This window comes from Schistocerca serialis, chromosome 12, assembly GCF_023864345.2.
Source record: "Schistocerca serialis cubense isolate TAMUIC-IGC-003099 chromosome 12, iqSchSeri2.2, whole genome shotgun sequence".
NCBI classification, from domain to species: Eukaryota; Metazoa; Arthropoda; class Insecta; order Orthoptera; family Acrididae; genus Schistocerca; species Schistocerca serialis.
In genome coordinates, this window is record NC_064649.1 from 167267397 (window position 1) to 167285271 (window position 17875).

A 17875-nucleotide genomic window follows, 5' to 3' on the forward strand; every position below is an offset into this window, starting at 1 on the left:
CCTTCTACTAGTTTTTCCATTCGTCTGTAAAGAATTCGTGTTAGTATTTTGCAGCTGTGACTTATTAAGCTGATAGTTCGGTAATTTTCACATCTGTCAACACCTGCTTTCTTTGGGATTGGAATTATTATATTCTTCTTGAAGTCTGAGGGTATTTCGCCTGTTTCATACATCTTGCTCACCAGATGGTAGAGTTTTGTCAGGACTGGCTCTCCCACGGCCGTCAGTAGTTCCAATGGAATATTGTCTACTCCGGGGGCCTTGTTTCGACTCAGGTCTTTCAGTGCTCTGTCAAACTCTTCACGCCTTATCATATCTCCCATTTCATCTTCATCTACATCCTCTTCCATTTCCATAATATTGTCCTCAAGTACATTGCCCTTGTATAGACCCTCTATATACTCCCTCCACCTTTCTGCTTTCCGTTCTTTGCTTAGAACTGGGTTTCCATCTGAACTCTTGATATTCATACAAGTCGTTCTCTTATCTCCAAAGATCTCTTTAATTTTCCTGTAGGCGGTATCTATCTTACCCCTAGTGAGATAGGCCTCTACATCCTTACATTTGTCCTCTAGCCATCCCTGCTTAGCCATTTTGCACTTCCTGTCGATCTCATTTTTGAGACGTTTGTATTCCTTTTTGCCTGTTTCACTTACTGCATTTTTATATTTTCTCCTTTCATCAATTAAATTCAATATTTCTTCTGTTACCCAAGGATTTCTACTAGCCCTCGTCTTTTTACCTACTTGATCCTCTGCTGCCTTCACTACTTCATCCCTCAAAGCTACCCATTCTTCTTCTACTGTATTTATTTCCCCCATTCCTGTCAATTGCTCCCTTATGCTCTCCCTGAATCTCTGTACAACCTCTGGTTCTTTTAGTTTATCCAGGTCCCATCTCCTTAAATTCCCACCTTTTTGCAGTTTCTTCAGTTTTAATCTACAGGTCATAACCAATAGATTGTGGTCAGAGTCCACATCTGCCCCTGGAAATGTCTTACAATTTAAAACCTGGTTCCTAAATCTCTGTCTTACCATTATATAATCTATCTGATACCTTTTAGTATCTCCAGGGTTCTTCCATGTATACAACCTTCTTTCATGATTCTTAAACCAAGTGTTAGCTATGATTATGTTGTGCTCTGTGCAAAATTCTACCAGGCGGCTTCCTCTTTCATTTCTGTCCCCCAATCCATATTCACCTACTATGTTTCCTTCTCTCCCTTTTCCTACACTCGAATTCCAGTCACCCATGACTATTAGATTTTCGTCTCCCTTCACAATCTGAATAATTTCTTTTATTTCATCATACATTTCTTCAATTTCGTCGTCATCTGCAGAGCTAGTTGGCATATAAACTTGTACTACTGTAGTAGGTGTGGGCTTCGTATCTATCTTGGCCACAATAATTCGTTCACTATGCTGTTTGTAGTAGCTTACCCGCATTTCTATTTTCCTATTCATTATTAAACCTACTCCTGCATTACCCCTATTTGATTTTGTGTTTATAACCCTGTAGTCACCTGACCAGAAGTCTTGTTCCTCCTGCCACCGAACTTCACTAATTCCCACTATATCTAACTTCAACCTATCCATTTCCCTTTTTAAATTTTCTAGCCTACCTGCCCGATTAAGGGATCTGACATTCCACGCTCCGATCCGTAGAACGCCAGTTTTCTTTCTCCTGATAACGACATCCTCTTGAGTAGTCCCCGCCCTGAGATCCGAATGGGGGACTATTTTACCTCCGGAATATTTTACCCAAGAGGACGCCATCATCATGTAATCATACAGTAAAGCTGCATGCCTTCGGGAAAAATTACGGCTGTAGTTTCCCCTTGCTTTCAGCCGTTCGCAGTACCAGCACAGCAAGGCCCTTTTGGTTATTGTTACAAGGCCAGATCAGTCAATCATCCAGACTGTTGCCCTTGCAACTACTGAAAAGGCTGCTGCCCCTCTTCAGGAACCACACGTTTGTCTGGCCTCTCAACAGATACCCCTCCGTTGTGGTTGCACCTACGGCACGGCTATCTGTATCGCTGAGGCACGCAAGCCTCCCCACCAACGGCAAGGAAGTTAGCTTTGCATATTTTTAAAAAAATGTGGGCAATTACTTATTGAACGAACCTCGTACATTTCTTTTTGGGCTAATGCCGCGGACGTGTGTGTCTTAGACACGCAACCTGTCTTTGACGTTTTGTTCCAGCCTAATCTATCTCGTTGCTTTTGACCTTTTTTGATGGGGATGTCTTTCTGTCTTTAAAACAGCCCACTGAACGCACGGTTGTGCACGGTGTGTGGTGAGTGTAGTGCTGCGAGAAGTTTGTACACACACCTAGATTAATGAAGAGTGTGCAGATGCGGTATGTACTACCGAAGAATACCGTCGGCGCTTTCCGACGCTTACCAGATTTTACAGCACAGCGCAGCAATAGCGCAGTCCTATTACAAGCACGAACACGAGTATGGCGAACATTATACGCGCAAAAACTTGGACCCATTTAACATTTGACGTTCGCGAGAATACCACACGACTCGAATTTTGCAAGTAGTTAAATGACAATCGTCATTTTCTTCTATTAATACTACTTACCGATGAAGCGAGATCTATACGGAATGGCGTCGATGTTTGCAGAATAAGCCACACGCTACCTTCGAAACCAATTTCCAAGTTCGTTTTTCGATCAATGTACCGTGCGGCGTCATCGGTAAAACGTTGAAAGGAGCAGTCATTTTTAGAAGAGCGAATGACACGGGAGTTACTTGCATCCTTTGGGCAGAACACGTTGAGGACGTGCCACGAACTACGCGGACTGCAGTATACTTGACGTAGTGGCTCCAAGTTTTATCGGCCGTGTGAGGCAGCTTCTCAACAGCACTTAAACCTAATCGCCGGATAGGTCACGGTTGTACAGACCTAACGCCAGTAGATATTTGTTTGTGGAGGAAGTGTGAGGTAGACAGGCAAAAGGTGGATACGCGAGATGAAGTGGTTGTTGGCGCCACGGACGCTGTTGCCCTCTTCAGGAAACACGCAGAGGCACTCGAGGCTCTTGAGGGTGGGATGTTCGAACATTTGTTGTGAACTGTAAAATATCTGTAATGTGAGATTTGTGATTGCGCATAGATGCAAATATTTTAAAAATACGTATTCCTCAGCTCAAACTTTGTAAAACGCATGTTGTTTTGTTTTCTACTTGTAGTACATGTGTAAACCTGACAGTGTGCTAGCTCTGAAACCATTCGGAATAGGCCGTATGTCTGTGTAAAGTTTTTTGCTTGAAATCGTCAATCCTGTCACACCCCTGAGTATTGACCATTTCGCCAGGGACGACCTGTGTACAGATAAGACACACACACATCAAAAATAAATGAAAGAGAATGATTTTTGTGCTTTAAATTGAATTTGAGAAAGTGTTGCACATATAGTTCATCTATATTTGTAGCCAGTTTCGATGGGCAGTTTCATCTGAATCGTGGGAAACTTGCAATTCAGCAGGGGCAAGAAGTATACAAAAAATCGTGTGCAGTGGTCAAATGTTTAGGTCTGAAAATAGAACAAACAGGGTTTTGATATTTCCCCATGCTCTACATTTCAGAAAAAATGTTGTTTGCACTTATGTGAAGAGTTACATCTAATTTCAGATGGCGAGGACAAGGAAAAGAAAGCTTTTGTATGTCCATCCTTGTAACAGGAGGGCACTGGGACGACGCCCGTTTATTATCGTGATTAAATAAAAACACCTACAACCGTCCTCATGATTTACTTCATTTTGTCGCTACCAGTTTAAACGCTTCTCCAACCATCAACACCCTGAAGATGACGCACTGAAACGTTGAAACTGGCAGCGACAAAATAAAATAAAATCATAAGGACGGTGCAGGTGTTTTTATCACGAAGAAAAAGAAAATCAGAGAGGGCTAAAGGGTCTGAAAAAATCCCTAAAATGATTAAGTTTCGTGAAGTCAAGAAGATCACTGAACAGTGTCATAAGCGCTGAAAATACTGAAAATTACACCTCATGTTCGATTAAAATAAAATTCAGACAAGATACCCTCCTTGAGGAGAATATCTGATTTTAGCCGTGAACGAGAACTAGTATTAGTTAACCATGTGAGTAGCCGGCCTGTGTGGCCGAGCGGTTCTAGCCGCTTCAGTCTGGAACCGCGCGACTGCTACGGTCGCAGGTTCGAATCCTGCCTCGGGCATGGATGTGTGTGATGTCCTTAGGTTAGTTAGGTTTAAGTAGGTCTAAGTTCTAGGGGACTGATGACCTCAGATGTTGAGTCCCATAGTGCTTAGAGCCAGCCATTTGAACCATGTGAGTACGTGGGCACTTTATTCAGTGGCTCGTCCGCAATTGAGCTGTGTCGAATTTCCAATGACCTTGCCGAAGTAGTGAGTCTTAAGCACAATTTCAGTAAAACTGCTAAAATGGCTCAAAGAGTGTTTTTTTTTTAATTTTAAAAAGAGAAATCCTGCAATAAGGTTAAGAGAACAATCTGCAGCAGTTACGAAAAGTGTCCTGGGTTTCAATCAACCTCAAGTTGATTTAGTATAAATACAGGACACAGCAAGCAGTGACTTTCTTGAACAAGCTATTCCAGTTTTCTGTATAAACAATCAGGGGTCTTAAACATACGTAATGGATAAATTTAATCTGAAATTAATTTTTTTTTCGTTGTTGCAGACTATTTTCGAAAAACATGTTGTGTATGTATTGTGAATTGGTTTGAACAGAAGTTTCATTCCGTCTGTATTTCATACTGCCGGTATTACCGTGTAAGGGTATTGACATTAGCCGCGTACTCGAGGCAATACCAACGGGCTGCAGAGTTGAGAAAATATCGAACGTTTTTAGATTTTTCTGGTTCAGCTATGCGTGTAACATTCCTGGGTCACAGAGTGCCACGAATTTTACGTGAAAATTAGAAATTCCAAAACAAAACAAAAAATCTATTAAGATATCGGTATTCCTCCGATCTGCCGTTGTAACTGTAGTCACAGGTGAACTGTTGCAAACGTCATAATGTTTCAGCTTACAGTATATTGTAGGATTCTTGCTTCAGAAAGACGTCGCCGATAGACCATTGGTTTCCGATTCTGTGCTACCGATCTCTTATGACTCTTAGTTAACATGAATGGCGAGCTCCCTTTTCCGGTCACATGCATTTTTTCGCTGCGCGCGCGACTCTTAGTAAATTTGAGCCAGGAAAAAAGAGCTGTTTCCGCGGTGTGCTCAGTTCGATATGAAACCTCAGGCCGTCGTGGCTCGTTCGCTTTAAGCAGTCTCACTTTGTTTTTCTGTACCGGGACCGCTAGTAACGTTCTCTCTCATTTGTGAGCCTGTCGAGCTACGAGACACTGGTACTGCTGCCCCCATGCCTCAATTTTTGTGTCGCCCTGTTATTCGGTTTTGGGAAGCCAAACGAAGAACTGCCCATCAACTGCAAAACGGCGCAACACACGGACAACCTGCCCTGCATGACCCTTACAAGCTTAGCAACTCGATATGCCAGCGTGCACTTCAATCAGTCGCCGGAAGTCCCTTGCGGAAATATTCGGCCATGTTGCCTCTAGATCCGTCCACAATTGCGAAAGTGTTGCCGGTGCAGGACTTTGTGCACGAACTGACCTCCCGATTATGTCCCATAGATGTTCGATGGGATTCGTGTCGGGTGGTCTGGGTGGCCAAATCATTCGCCCGAACTGTTTAGAATGTTCTCCAAACCAATCGCGGACAACATGGCGTAAAATCATCGATAAAACTTCCATCGCTGCTCGGGAACATGAAGTCGAATGGTGTCCAAGTAGCCGAACATAACGACATCCAGTCGCTGCTCGGTTCCCTTGGACCAGACAGCCAGTGCATTCGATGCGTCTTCGTGGGGTCTGGGTCACACTCGAACCCTGCCATCAGCTCTCAGCATCTGAAATCGGGACTCACCTGACCTGACGGGCCACGGTTTTCTAGTCGTCTAGAGTCGTGAGCCCAGGAGAGACGCTACGGGCGATGTGATGCTGTTAGCTAAGATACTCGCATCGGTTGTCTGCTGTCATACCCCGTTAACGCCCCACACCGCTGCACTGTCCTGACGGGTACGCCGGTACTACGTCCCACATTGACTTCTGCGGTTATTTCACGCACTGTTGCTTGTCTGTCAGCACCGACAACTCTACGCGTATGCCGCTGCTCTCGGTCGTTAAGTGAAAGTCGTCCGCCACTGCATTGTCTGTGGAGGAAGGTAACGCCTGAAATTTTGTATTCTCAGCACACTGTTGTAGCCTCCCAACAGATATTTTAATTATAACATTCACATTTAGTGTAACCTCCCAACAGATAATTTCTATAACCTCGCAACAAAAATGTGACTAACCTCTCAACAAAATTCTGACACATATATGTAACGTTTCAATAATTGACTGTGAACCTGAACTGGTAAATCTGGACGTCAGCAATGCTGCGTCATGGCCCTGAAAAGTCATTCTGAATAAATTGAAAATTCCTACTTGAATGAAGTCGCCGGATAACACGTGTATATATATCTGCTCCTGTAAGTAATTTTTCTGGCACAGCCCAGTGCAATGCTGGCCGCTAGATTTACCATGTATAAAAAGAGACAACTGATTTTTCTTTACCATAATCTGGATGACCGTGGATAGGAGAAATTAGTAAAATCTTTAAATTCACATGAATGGTAGTCAAATATTATCTTTATAAGAAAGATTATTATTAAAATCATTTACACGGGACTTGATATAACAATACTACAAAATGAGTTGTTACAAACTATATATTCACGCGGCTGCTTTTACCTCAGGCACGACCGGCCCAACCGCCCGACGGCGAGCTGCAACTGCTGCTGCTGCCGACACAGCTCTCTGGTCTGAGATTCTCTTACAGCTTACATATCGCAGGCAGCGCGTCAGCACTCCATCCAAGTTACATCTGCTCGAGTGCGCTAGCAATAAATTCCTTAGTCGTGGACCTCTTACACTGGTAACACTGGGTTTCCAAAACGGAGTGTCCCATGCGTGTAGCCGCAACTACGATTCCAGGTTCAGAGTCTGGTAATTGCCACCGTGCGGCCACAATGAGATCGGACACCTCTTCACACGAACCGCCTCAGTACAAACGGCAGAGCCGCCACTGCGCTGCCTTTCTGTACCTTGTCTACCCGACATTGCCGCTGTGTCACGAGTATGATATAAATTATGTTCATTAAAAAGTGTGCTGCCTCTGTCCGCCTCAATGTTTATTAGTGTATTGCATAAAAATTTAAAGTAAATTGCGGAAGTAATTTTTTGAAGCGACGTTTTGTATTTATAAGGAGCGTTCGAAGAGAGACAAGCCGCAGGCACAGTTACAGGAACCAGTAGCTCTACGTTAGAAGTATTGAGACACTAGCCCCACTGTGCCACAAGGCGGTGAATGGCTGTCTCACAAAATTCCCGGGGCTGCGATGCTAACCACTCCGGCACGTACAGCTGTGCACGTCGTCGTCCGAGGCGAACCGTCGTGCCGGCGTCCTCCTTTGTCCGAGATGGCCCCCCTTCGCCGAGCGGTCAAATCAAAGCGACCAGGCAATCTCACCCGTGGCTTCGTTCTGCTCCACGGCAATACAAAGCCTCGTACGGCCGACACAGTCGCGCCACTCCTGCAGAAATTCAAGTGGGACGTTCTCGGCCACCCTCGACACAGTCCGGACCTCTCTCCCTGTGTTTACGCCATTTTTGACCTCTTAAGAAGGCTCTGATTCACCTCGAATGACCACGTCCAGCTGTAGGTGCGGAACTGGTTAACATCGCAGCCCAGGGAATTTTGTGAGACAGCCATTCACCGCCTTGTGGCACAGTGGGGCTAGTGTCTCAATACTTCTAACGTAGAGCTACTGGTTCACTGGTTCCTGTAACTATGCCTCCGGATCGTTCCTTCTCGAACGTTCACATGATATCTCGCGAACCGTGGATGAAGGGTATCAGACGGATGCCATATTCCTAGACTTCCGGAAAGCGTTTGACTCGGTGCCCCACTGCAGACTCCTAACTAAGGTACGACCATATGGGATTGGTTGCCAAGTATGTGAGTCTCTCGAAGACTTCTTAAGTAATACAACCCAGTACGTTGTCCTCGATGGTGAGTGTTCATCGGAGGTGAGGGTATCATCTGGAGTGCCCCAGGGAAGTGTGGTAGGTCCGCTGTTGTTTTCTATCTACACAAATGATCTTTTGGATAGGGTGGATAGCAATGTGCGGCTGTTTGCCGATGATGCTGTGGTGTACGGGAAGGTGTCGTTGTTGAGTGACTGTAGGAGGATACAGGATGACTTGCACAGGATTTGTGATTGGTGTAAAGTATGGCAGCTAACTCTAAATATAGATAAATGTAAATTAATGCAGACGAATAGGAAAAAGTATCCCGTAATGTTTGAATACTCCATTAGTAGTGTATCGCTTGACACAGTCACGTCGATTAAATATTTGGACGTAACATTGCAGAGCGATATGAAGTGGGACAAGCATGTAATGGCAGTTGTGGGGAAGGTGGACAGTCGTCTTCGGTTCATTGGTAGAATTTTGAGAAGATGTGGTTCATCTGTAAAGGAGACCGCTTATAAAACACTAATACGACCTATTCTTGGGTACTGCTCGAGCGTTTGGGGTCCCTATCAGGTCGGATTGAGGGAGGACATAGAAGCAATTCAGAGGCGGGCTGCTAGATTTGTTACTGGTAGGTTTGATCATCACGCGAGTGTTACGGAAATGCTTCAGGAACTCGGGTGGGCGTCTCTGGAGGAAAGGAGGCGTTCTTTTCGTGAATCGCTACTGACGAAATTTTAGAGAATCAGCATTTGAGGCTGACTGCAGTACAATTTTACTGCGACCAACTTACATTTCGCGGAAAGACCACAAAGATAAGAGAGAGCTAGGGCTCGTACAGAGGCATATAGGCAGTCGTTTTTTCCCTCGTTCTGTTTGGGAATGGAACAGAGAGAGAAGATGCTAGTTGTGGTACGAGGTACCTTCCGCCACGCACCGTATGGTGGATTGCGGAGTATGTATGTAGATGTAGATATATATAGTAGTGTACATTTGGCTTGAATTACGAGTGGAGCCGTTGTGTGGGTGTGCCGGCAGATCTTCCTGCTGCTGTTCATCCTGCTGTACGTGTCGGCGTTCGCGGTCATCGCGCGGTTCCGGCGGCGCAGCTCGGAGGACTACTACGCCATCGACGAGGAGGAGGCGACCGTCTTCAAGATCAGGTGAGGCGCGAGCCGAGTCCTGCTTTCTGTTGAAGGTCCGCCGTTGTATTTGTGTCGGGAGGCACACTCACTCGTGCTTGCAGATTCTTGTGGAGTCGAGCAAAGGAGCGTCGACAGAAAAAATAATAATGGCATCTTCGTGAATTGTAGTGAGTGCTTTTCGCACAAACAGGGTTGCTTTAAACTTTGAAAAAAAAATCCCCTGTAGGAATCCAGGATGTGTGCGAGTTTTAGCTGTTACCTACACTGACACTGGCGAGATATCGGTCCCAGGGATTCCCAGACTGCCGAGTGTGTTTTATTTTCAATTTTGAAGTCGGATGACAAATGGCAAAAGAAATATTTTTCCACCTTATATGCTTGCAATGTAACAGATTTAAGATTCGTATCTTGAATTGTGCTGTGAAACCTTGCTTCTTGCCAAATTTTGCGATTCTGGGTCAACGGGAAGCACCGTATACATTATGATGTGATGTGTCGACTTGTTCTTCAGAAAAAGGCTTTTACCAGGCTCGCGCTGTCTCGCTCTCTCTCTCTCTCTCTCTCTCTCTCTCTCTCTCTCTCTCTCTCTCTCTCTCTCTCTCTCTCTCTCTCTCTCTCTCACACACACACACACACACACACACACACACACACACACACACACACAGAGAGAGAGAGAGAGAGAGAGAGAGAGAGAGAGAGAGAGAGAGAGAGAGATGGACAAACAAGTCATCCCATAAAAGCTGAGTTTTTCCCATTTCGTACAGAACCCTGAGAACTGCAAAAACAATATAATATACTTTCTGAAACATACGGCCTCGGCTTGTCATAAGAACTGGAGCCAACAGTAGGGATCCGGCATGCAGTAAGTTATTCTTCATATTTTCATTCACTTTTGCCTTATGGGATAATACTCTCGGTAACGCCTCACTTAGGCAGACATTAACGAAAGTAATTAAATTACGTGCGGGATACACATACAGGCAGGCATCTCTTTCGGCAGCTAGGCCAATTAACTGCAACCTCATACTACATTTATTGACTTACCAAATTTGTTATGAACAGTTCACCTGAGTTTGAGAGTAACAGACATTGACGAGTGCAACACCACAAGGGAAAATGGTCTGTATTACCCTTCGATGTATCGAACTCCGGCACAGAAAGGAGTGGTAGGTGCAGACACGAACATCTTTGACAACCTAACCGTGAAAGTAAAATGCCTGATATATGCCAGATGTGATTTCGAATGTAAATTAAATATTTTTTTCTCCTCAACGGGTCCTCCAATACCACACAGAATTTCGCGAGTAAAAATACACGGTCCACTCACATTAACGTCAACGTGCAATGACACGCGTAAAGCTGAAATACTAAACACCTTTTTCCAAAGCTGTTTCACAGAGGAAGACCGCACTGCAGTTCCTTCTCTAAATCCTCGCACAAACGAAAAAATTGCTGACATCGAAATAAGTGTCCAAGCAATAGAAAAGAAACTGGAATCACTCAACAGAGGAAAGACCACTGGACTTGACGGGATACCAATTCGATTCTACACAGAGTACGCGAAAGAACTTGCCCCCCTTCTAACAGCCGTGTACCGCAAGGCTCTAGAGGAACGGAGGGTTCCAAATGATTGGAAAAGAGCACAGATAGTCCCAGTCTTCAAGAAGGGTCGTCGAGCAGATGCGCAAAACTATAGACCTATATCTCTGACGTCGATCTCTTGTAGAATTTTAGAACATGTTTTTTGCTCGCGTATCATGTCGTTTCTGGAAACCCAGAATCTACTCTGTAGGAATCAACATGGATTCCGGAAACAGCGATCGTGTGAGACTCAACTCGCTTTATTTGTACATGAGACCCAGAAAATATTAGATACAGGCTCCCAGGTACATGCCATTTTCCTTTACTTCCGGAAGGCGTTCGATACAGTTCGGCACTGTCGCCTGATAAACAAAGTAAGTGCCTACGGAATATCAGACCAGCTGTGTGGCTGGATTGAAGAGTTTTTAGCAAACAGTACACAGCATGTTGTTCTCAATGGAGAGACGTCTACAGACGTTGAAGTAACCTCTGGCGTGCCACAGGGGAGTGTTATGGGACCATTGCTTTTCACAATATATATAAATGACCTAGTAGTTAGTGTCGCAAGTTCCAAGTGGCATTTCTCGGATGATGCTGTAGTATAGAGAGAAGTTGCAGCATTAGAAAATTGCAGCGTAATGCAGCAAGATCTGCAGCGGATAGGCACTTGGTGCAGGAAGTGGCAACTGACCCGTAACATAGACAAAAGTAATGTATTGCGAATACATAGAAAGAAGGTTCCTTTACTGTATGATTATATGATAGCGGAACGAACACTGGTAGCAGTTACTTCTGTAAAATATCTGGGAGTATGCGTGCGGAACGATTTGAAGTGGAATGACCATATAAAATTAATTGTTGGTAAGGCGGGTCCCAGGTTGAGATTCATTGGGAGAGTCCTTAGAAAATGTAGTCCATCAACAAGGGAGGTGGCTTACAAGACACTCGTTCGACCTATACTTGAGTATTGCTCATCAGTGTGGGATCCGTACCAGGTCGGGTTGACAGAGGAGATAGAAAAGATCCAAAGAAGAGCGGCACGTTTCGTCACAGGGTTATTTGGTAAGCGTGATAGCGTTACTGAGACGTTTAGCAAACTCGAGTGGCAGACTCTGCAAGAGAGGCGCTCTGCATCGCGGTGTAGCTTGTTGTCCAGGTGTCGAGAGGGGGAGTTTCTGGATGAGGTATCGAATATATTGCTTCCCCCTACTTATACTCCCCGAGGACATCACGAATGTAAAATTAGAGAGATTCGAGCGCGCACGGAGGCTTTCCGGCAGTCGTTCTTCCCGCGAACCATACGCTACTGGAACAGGAAAGTGGCACGTAAAGTGCCCTCCGCCATACACCGTTGGGTGGCTTGCGGAGTATTAATGTAGATGTAAAACACTTGTAGCCATGTAAATATTTTTTTTTTTTTAGTTTTGCGCGCGCCTGTGTGTGTGTGTGTGTGTGTGTGTGTGTGTGTGTGTGTGTGTGTGTGTTGTTGACACGTTCCACACTGTAATGTTTACAGCGAATGTGATGTGTGGACTAAGTAACTGACACAAATGTCCTTTCTGGTGTACACTGACAAGGTATGACGGATGTGCTGCTTATTAGCGGTCAGAGACAGTGTGCTTGGTTTTCTTCTAATACAGGATGGTTCACGAAGATATGGTTCTCGAAGATATGCAAATATTTTAATATGTTATTCTACAAGTAAAACTAAAGAAAAAAGTTCATACAAATATTAGTCGGCAAATGTTTCGTTATCAAATTATGGCTAAGTTTGCAATTTCGTTAATATGAAGCTATAGCAAAACTGTAAGAGGTTAAATTAAGGGACGGTTTCCATTTATTTTGTTGTTGTTGGTCTGGTCGATCTAATAAAACATGTCCCAGACGTAGATATGTAGTATTTTCCACGACATGCAGAGAAGCAAAGACGTAATTTCGTTAAATTTTTAATTTATTAACTGCTTGGGCCAATTTGTGCAACTGTCTGGAATTTAAAAAACAAAGTTCTCAAGTTAAGCAGAGAATTTAATTTTGAAAAAATGATGGTTTCAAAGGCATCCCTATTTCGTAAGTAATCTACAGACTGCAACAGTTAACTATGTGCTTTCACTTAAATACACTGCTGTTACGTTCTTTCACTGAACAATACAGAAAACGATCTCGTTTCAAGGTTAGGAAACTACTGGAACAACTCACCAACGGTTGCCAACACCGGCATAAACGTTTCCACATTCTTAATGGTAAGTAAACAAACTTACTTGTATTATAACCTTTGCTTCTCTGGATGTTCTGGAAAACTACTGCAGATACACGTATGGGACATCTTTTACTAGATTCAGCAGACCAATAACAACAAAATGAATGGAAATGGTGCTTTAGTTTAACCTCGTAAAGCTTTGGAATGGCTTCGTATTAGCGAAGTTGCTAAATTTCATGTAAAATCTTTTATTAGCCATTCTTTTATAACGAAATATTTGCTGATTTATATTTGTACGATCTTTTTTCTTTAGCTTTACTTGTAGAATAACATATTAAAATATTTACAAATCTTCTTGAACCACCCTGTGTAAGTAATTGCATCTGTTCTCTTTGGGTAAATCTAAACGGTGGGTTTTATTTAACCTGCAGTAACAATGTAGAGGCTGATTCTGACAGTTACGTCACACTCCTTTCGAAGACTCTAGCCAGTGTTCAGAGTGTAGCACACTTACATTCGATGCGCACGAGTGACCGAGGGTCGCAGCGCGCCGACACCGCGGCCACAGCGGCTCAGCCGTTCTGAACTGGACGTGGCCGGCAGAAGGCGCGCAGTGCTGCAGCCTCTACACTCAACCAGCTGTCGTTATCTGCCGCACAATCCCACACTCACGTGAAATGACTGACACCAAGAGGCAGAGCGTTCGCTGATGAAGCTTGTTCCAACTTTTGAAGATCTACATGCGAGCTGCTACGTCAGCAGTCGGGAACACACACACACACACACACACACACACACACACACACACACACACACACAACGTGTAACAGTGATGCTTGCATCAACCACTTGGCTCGTGATGCAACTTCAGAGCAACAGCCTCAGGACTGTTTCGACAGACTTCAAACTGTGCAGTTTTCGTCTGCGTGTGCGGAGTCAGTCTTTTTACCACGTTTTTATTAGGTCGCTTTCTTGTCCGATTGCTACATCCCCTTTTTCGCATTCCAGGAGTCACTGTTCCGCGATAAGAAAGAATGCTGGTAAGCATTACTCCGAGCTACAGCCTCCAATTTCTACCGTCACGGTGTTTCCGCGAGATGAACGTAGTAGGAAGCAATACAGGATGTATCAAAAAGGATGATGCGATTTGTAAAAAATCGTAACTATTATATTTGGCATAAGTGCGTGAACAACGTACAGTAGAGAAGAGCAAACCCTCGAGTTTTACATCGTTCCCGCTAGGTAGCAGCAGTGATCGCCCACTTCAGTTTTAGTAAAAGTGGTGTCGGGACAACAGAAGCGTTTTGTGTTCCACATTTCGCGCAGTGCGGGTCAGTAATGACTGTTCAGCGTGACTTTCGTACTAGGTATGGTGTGGGTCCTCCTACAGAACAGAGCATTAGACGATGGCGCGGACAATTCCGAGAAACTGGTTGTTTGTGTAACGGCAAATCGCCGGGCGGCCCCCGAGCGTCTGATACTGACGTCGAACGCGTCCGCCGTAGTTTCACAAGGAGTCCGCAGAAATCTGTTCGCCGTGCAGCTCGAGAGCTCAACATGCCCCCGATGTACGTCTGGCGTGTGTTGCGTCAACGTTTACACACGAAACCATAGAACATTCAGCTTCTGCAAGCTCTTGGTGAAGGTGACAAACAACAACGTGTGGAGTTCTGTAATTTCGTTCTTGGCAAGATGGTGGATGACAGTTTTCTTCCAAGCTTAGTGTTTAGTGACGAGGCAACATTCCACTTAAATGGAAAGGTAAACCGTCATAATGTGAGAATATGGGGTACGGAACAACCACATGAGGTTGTACAACATGAGTGACTCACTAAAATTGTGTACAGTTTCACGGGAAAAGGTGTACGGTCCATTTTTCTTTGGCGAGAACAGGAAGCACATATCTCCATATGCTTAAGAACTTTCTTTTCCCAGGGTTGGAGACTGATTCGAACGACTTCCTTTACCAACAGGATGGGGCATCGCCACACTGGCATCTGGAAGTGGGGGAATTTTTAAATCGAAGGATTACTGAAAGACAGATCGGTCGTACTGGACCAAATGATTCAGCCTTACATTACTGGCCTCCCAGGTCACCAGAGCTGACTGTACGTGACTATTTCTTTGGGGGTTTATAAAAGACTCAGTTTATGTGGCTCCATTACCAACAACAATGAATGAACTGAGACATCGTACAACAGCAGCTGTGGAAGCTGTAACTCAAGACACGCTCGCTGCAATGTGGGGACAATTTGAATACCGCATTGACACATGCTGTGCATCTTAAGGTTGGCATATTGAACACCTATGAAAAAATATGAAAAAAATGTGTTTTCCGGTCATCAAAAAACTAATACCTATTGTATATGTCTATTAGTTTCAAAAATGCAGATGTGCCAAATCGGATGATTCTCTTTGACACACAGGCACCCTGTACAATACGTGTTTACAACGGCGCCTTAAACACACCGGCCCCCTTCGATATTCTTCAGACTTACAACATTTCTGGGCAACGTTGAGTGCAAAACATTTTTAGGATGTCAGTGTATTCGTCCGTAGGTTTGCAGTCGTCAAGTGATTGGAGTGTCGGGAGAAGCAACATTTTCTTACTTTCATTTCAATGTCAATCAACTAATATCGGTCAACACGCGACCGCCCGGGGCTCATCTCCTCTTGCGCCAGCCGTGCTTTTCACTGCCGCTACCGACCGAGGTGGCGCAGTGGTCGGCACACGGGAGACAGTTCAAAGCCGCGTCCGGCCACCCTCATTTAGGTTTTCCCTGATTTTCCTAAACCGCATCAGGCAAATGTCGGGACGGTTCCTTCGAGAGGGCACGGCCGACTTCGCTCCCCGTCCTTCCTAATCTCATTGTACCGATGACCTTCCCGCAAATCAACCGACCATTGTCCGTAGTCAGGTGTGCCATGTGTGTACTTCACCTATCGATATAAAGCGTAAATTTTGCCGTCTGCTACGCGGAACTCTATGCAGGTACGCTATTTACGCCGAGGTATGCTTACCTGGTGTGTAGCATCACGCCCCCCAACTTATGTGCACGCCTCGACAAGTTCAGATAAGCTGCCCCGATAGATACGAATGCGCACGGCACCCGAGCGACGCATCACTTGAGGCAGTGTCGATATGCACTCAGCGTACAAGTTTTGCACTGGGGACGCCTCAGTCGCTCCATTCAGCTCAGTGCTCCGAGCAGCCGCTCCGACACTAAACCTGCGCTGGACGAGCACGGGCCGCGCCCCCACATTGCCGCCGTCGCGCAGCCCATTCGACGCGCGAGTTGTGCGGGCAGCCTGCAGTCAGGGGCCAGCACAGCAAGCGCAAACGCGATGCACTGTCTCTCGCAGTTCTGGGAACTCTGACTACCATCAGCGAGTAACACAGTTGATCGGTGCCAGCCACATCTGTAATACTCCCATGCCTGTCAGAAGTGGAGCCAAAACGAAACGCGTTGGGACGGAGGGATATTTCGTAACTGCCTTAACCATCACATACAGAGTGTAGCAAAAAGAATCATCCTCTTTGGCACGTCTGTATTTCTGAAACTACTAAACATATACAATGAATTTCGTTTTTTAGGTGAATGGAAAACGTAAAAAGTCTTTTTACACACCTTTTCATAGGCGTTCAGTATGCCGCCCTCGAGATGCACGACATGTGTCAATGCGGTATTCAAATTGTCCCCACATTGCAGCGAGCGTGTCTTGAGTTACAGCTTCCACAGCTGCTGTTGTGCGATGTCTCAGTTCATTCATTGTTGTTGACAATGGAGCCACATAAACTGAGTCTTTTATAAACCCCCAAATAAATAGTCACATACGGTCAGCTCCGGTGTAAGGCTGAATCATTTGGTCCAGTACGACCGATCTATCTTTCAGTAATCCTTCGATTTAAAAATTCCCCCACTTCCAGATGGGAGTGTGGCGGTGCCCCATCCTGTAGATAAAGGAAGTCGTTCGAATCAGTCTCCAACCCTGGGAAAAGAAAGTTCTCAAGCATATGGAGATATGTGCTTCCTGTTCTCGCCAAAGAAAAATGGACCGTACACCTTTTCCCGTGAAACTGTACACAATTTTAGTGAGTCACTCATGTTGTACAACCTCATGTGGTTGTTCCGTACCCCATATTCTCACATTATGACGGTTTACCTTTCCATTTAAGTGGAATGTTGCCTCGTCACTAAACACTAAGCTTGGAAGAAAACTGTCATCCACCATCTTGCCAAGAACGAAATTACAGAACTCCACACGTTGTTGTTTGTCACCTTCACCAAGAGCTTGCAGAAGCTGAATGTTCTATGGTTTCGTGTGTAAACGTTGACGCAACACACGCCAGACGTACATCAGGGGCATGTTGAGCTCTCGAGCTGCACGGCGAACAGATTTCTGCGGACTCCTTGTGAAACTACGGCGGACGCGTTCGACGACTGTGTCAAGACACTCGGAGACGGCCCGGCGATTTGCCGTTACACAAACAACCAGTTTCTCGGAATTGTCCGCGCCATCGTCTAATGCTCTGTTTTGTAGGAGGACCCACACCATACCTAGTACGAAAGTCACGCTGAACAGTCATTACTGACCTGCACTGCTCAAAACGTAGAACACAAAACGCTTTCCGTTATCCCGACATCATTTTTACTAGAACTGAAGTGGGCGCACACTGCTGCTACCTAGCGCTGGTTATTCTTTTGGATACAAACGTATTTTCTCTCTCTCTCTCTCTCTCTCTCTCTCTCTCTCTCACACACACACACACACACACACACACACACACACACACACACACACACACAGTGAGTCGTGAAATGAGAGCACGCGACCCTGCTGGTGGTGG

The 17875-nt window shown here is 45.1% G+C and overlaps 1 protein-coding gene across 2 annotated transcripts in view; it reads left to right on the forward strand.

Moving 5' to 3' along the window:
- LOC126428260 (protein Lilipod) overlaps positions 1 to 17875 on the forward strand; it is a 364122-nt gene that overhangs the window by 200470 nt on the left and 145777 nt on the right. For both annotated transcript variants that reach the window (XM_050090172.1, XM_050090173.1), the window contains exon 2: positions 9139 to 9263. In XM_050090172.1, coding sequence (XP_049946129.1) covers positions 9139 to 9263 — 125 coding nt within the window. The remainder of the gene's footprint in view (positions 1 to 9138; positions 9264 to 17875) is intronic.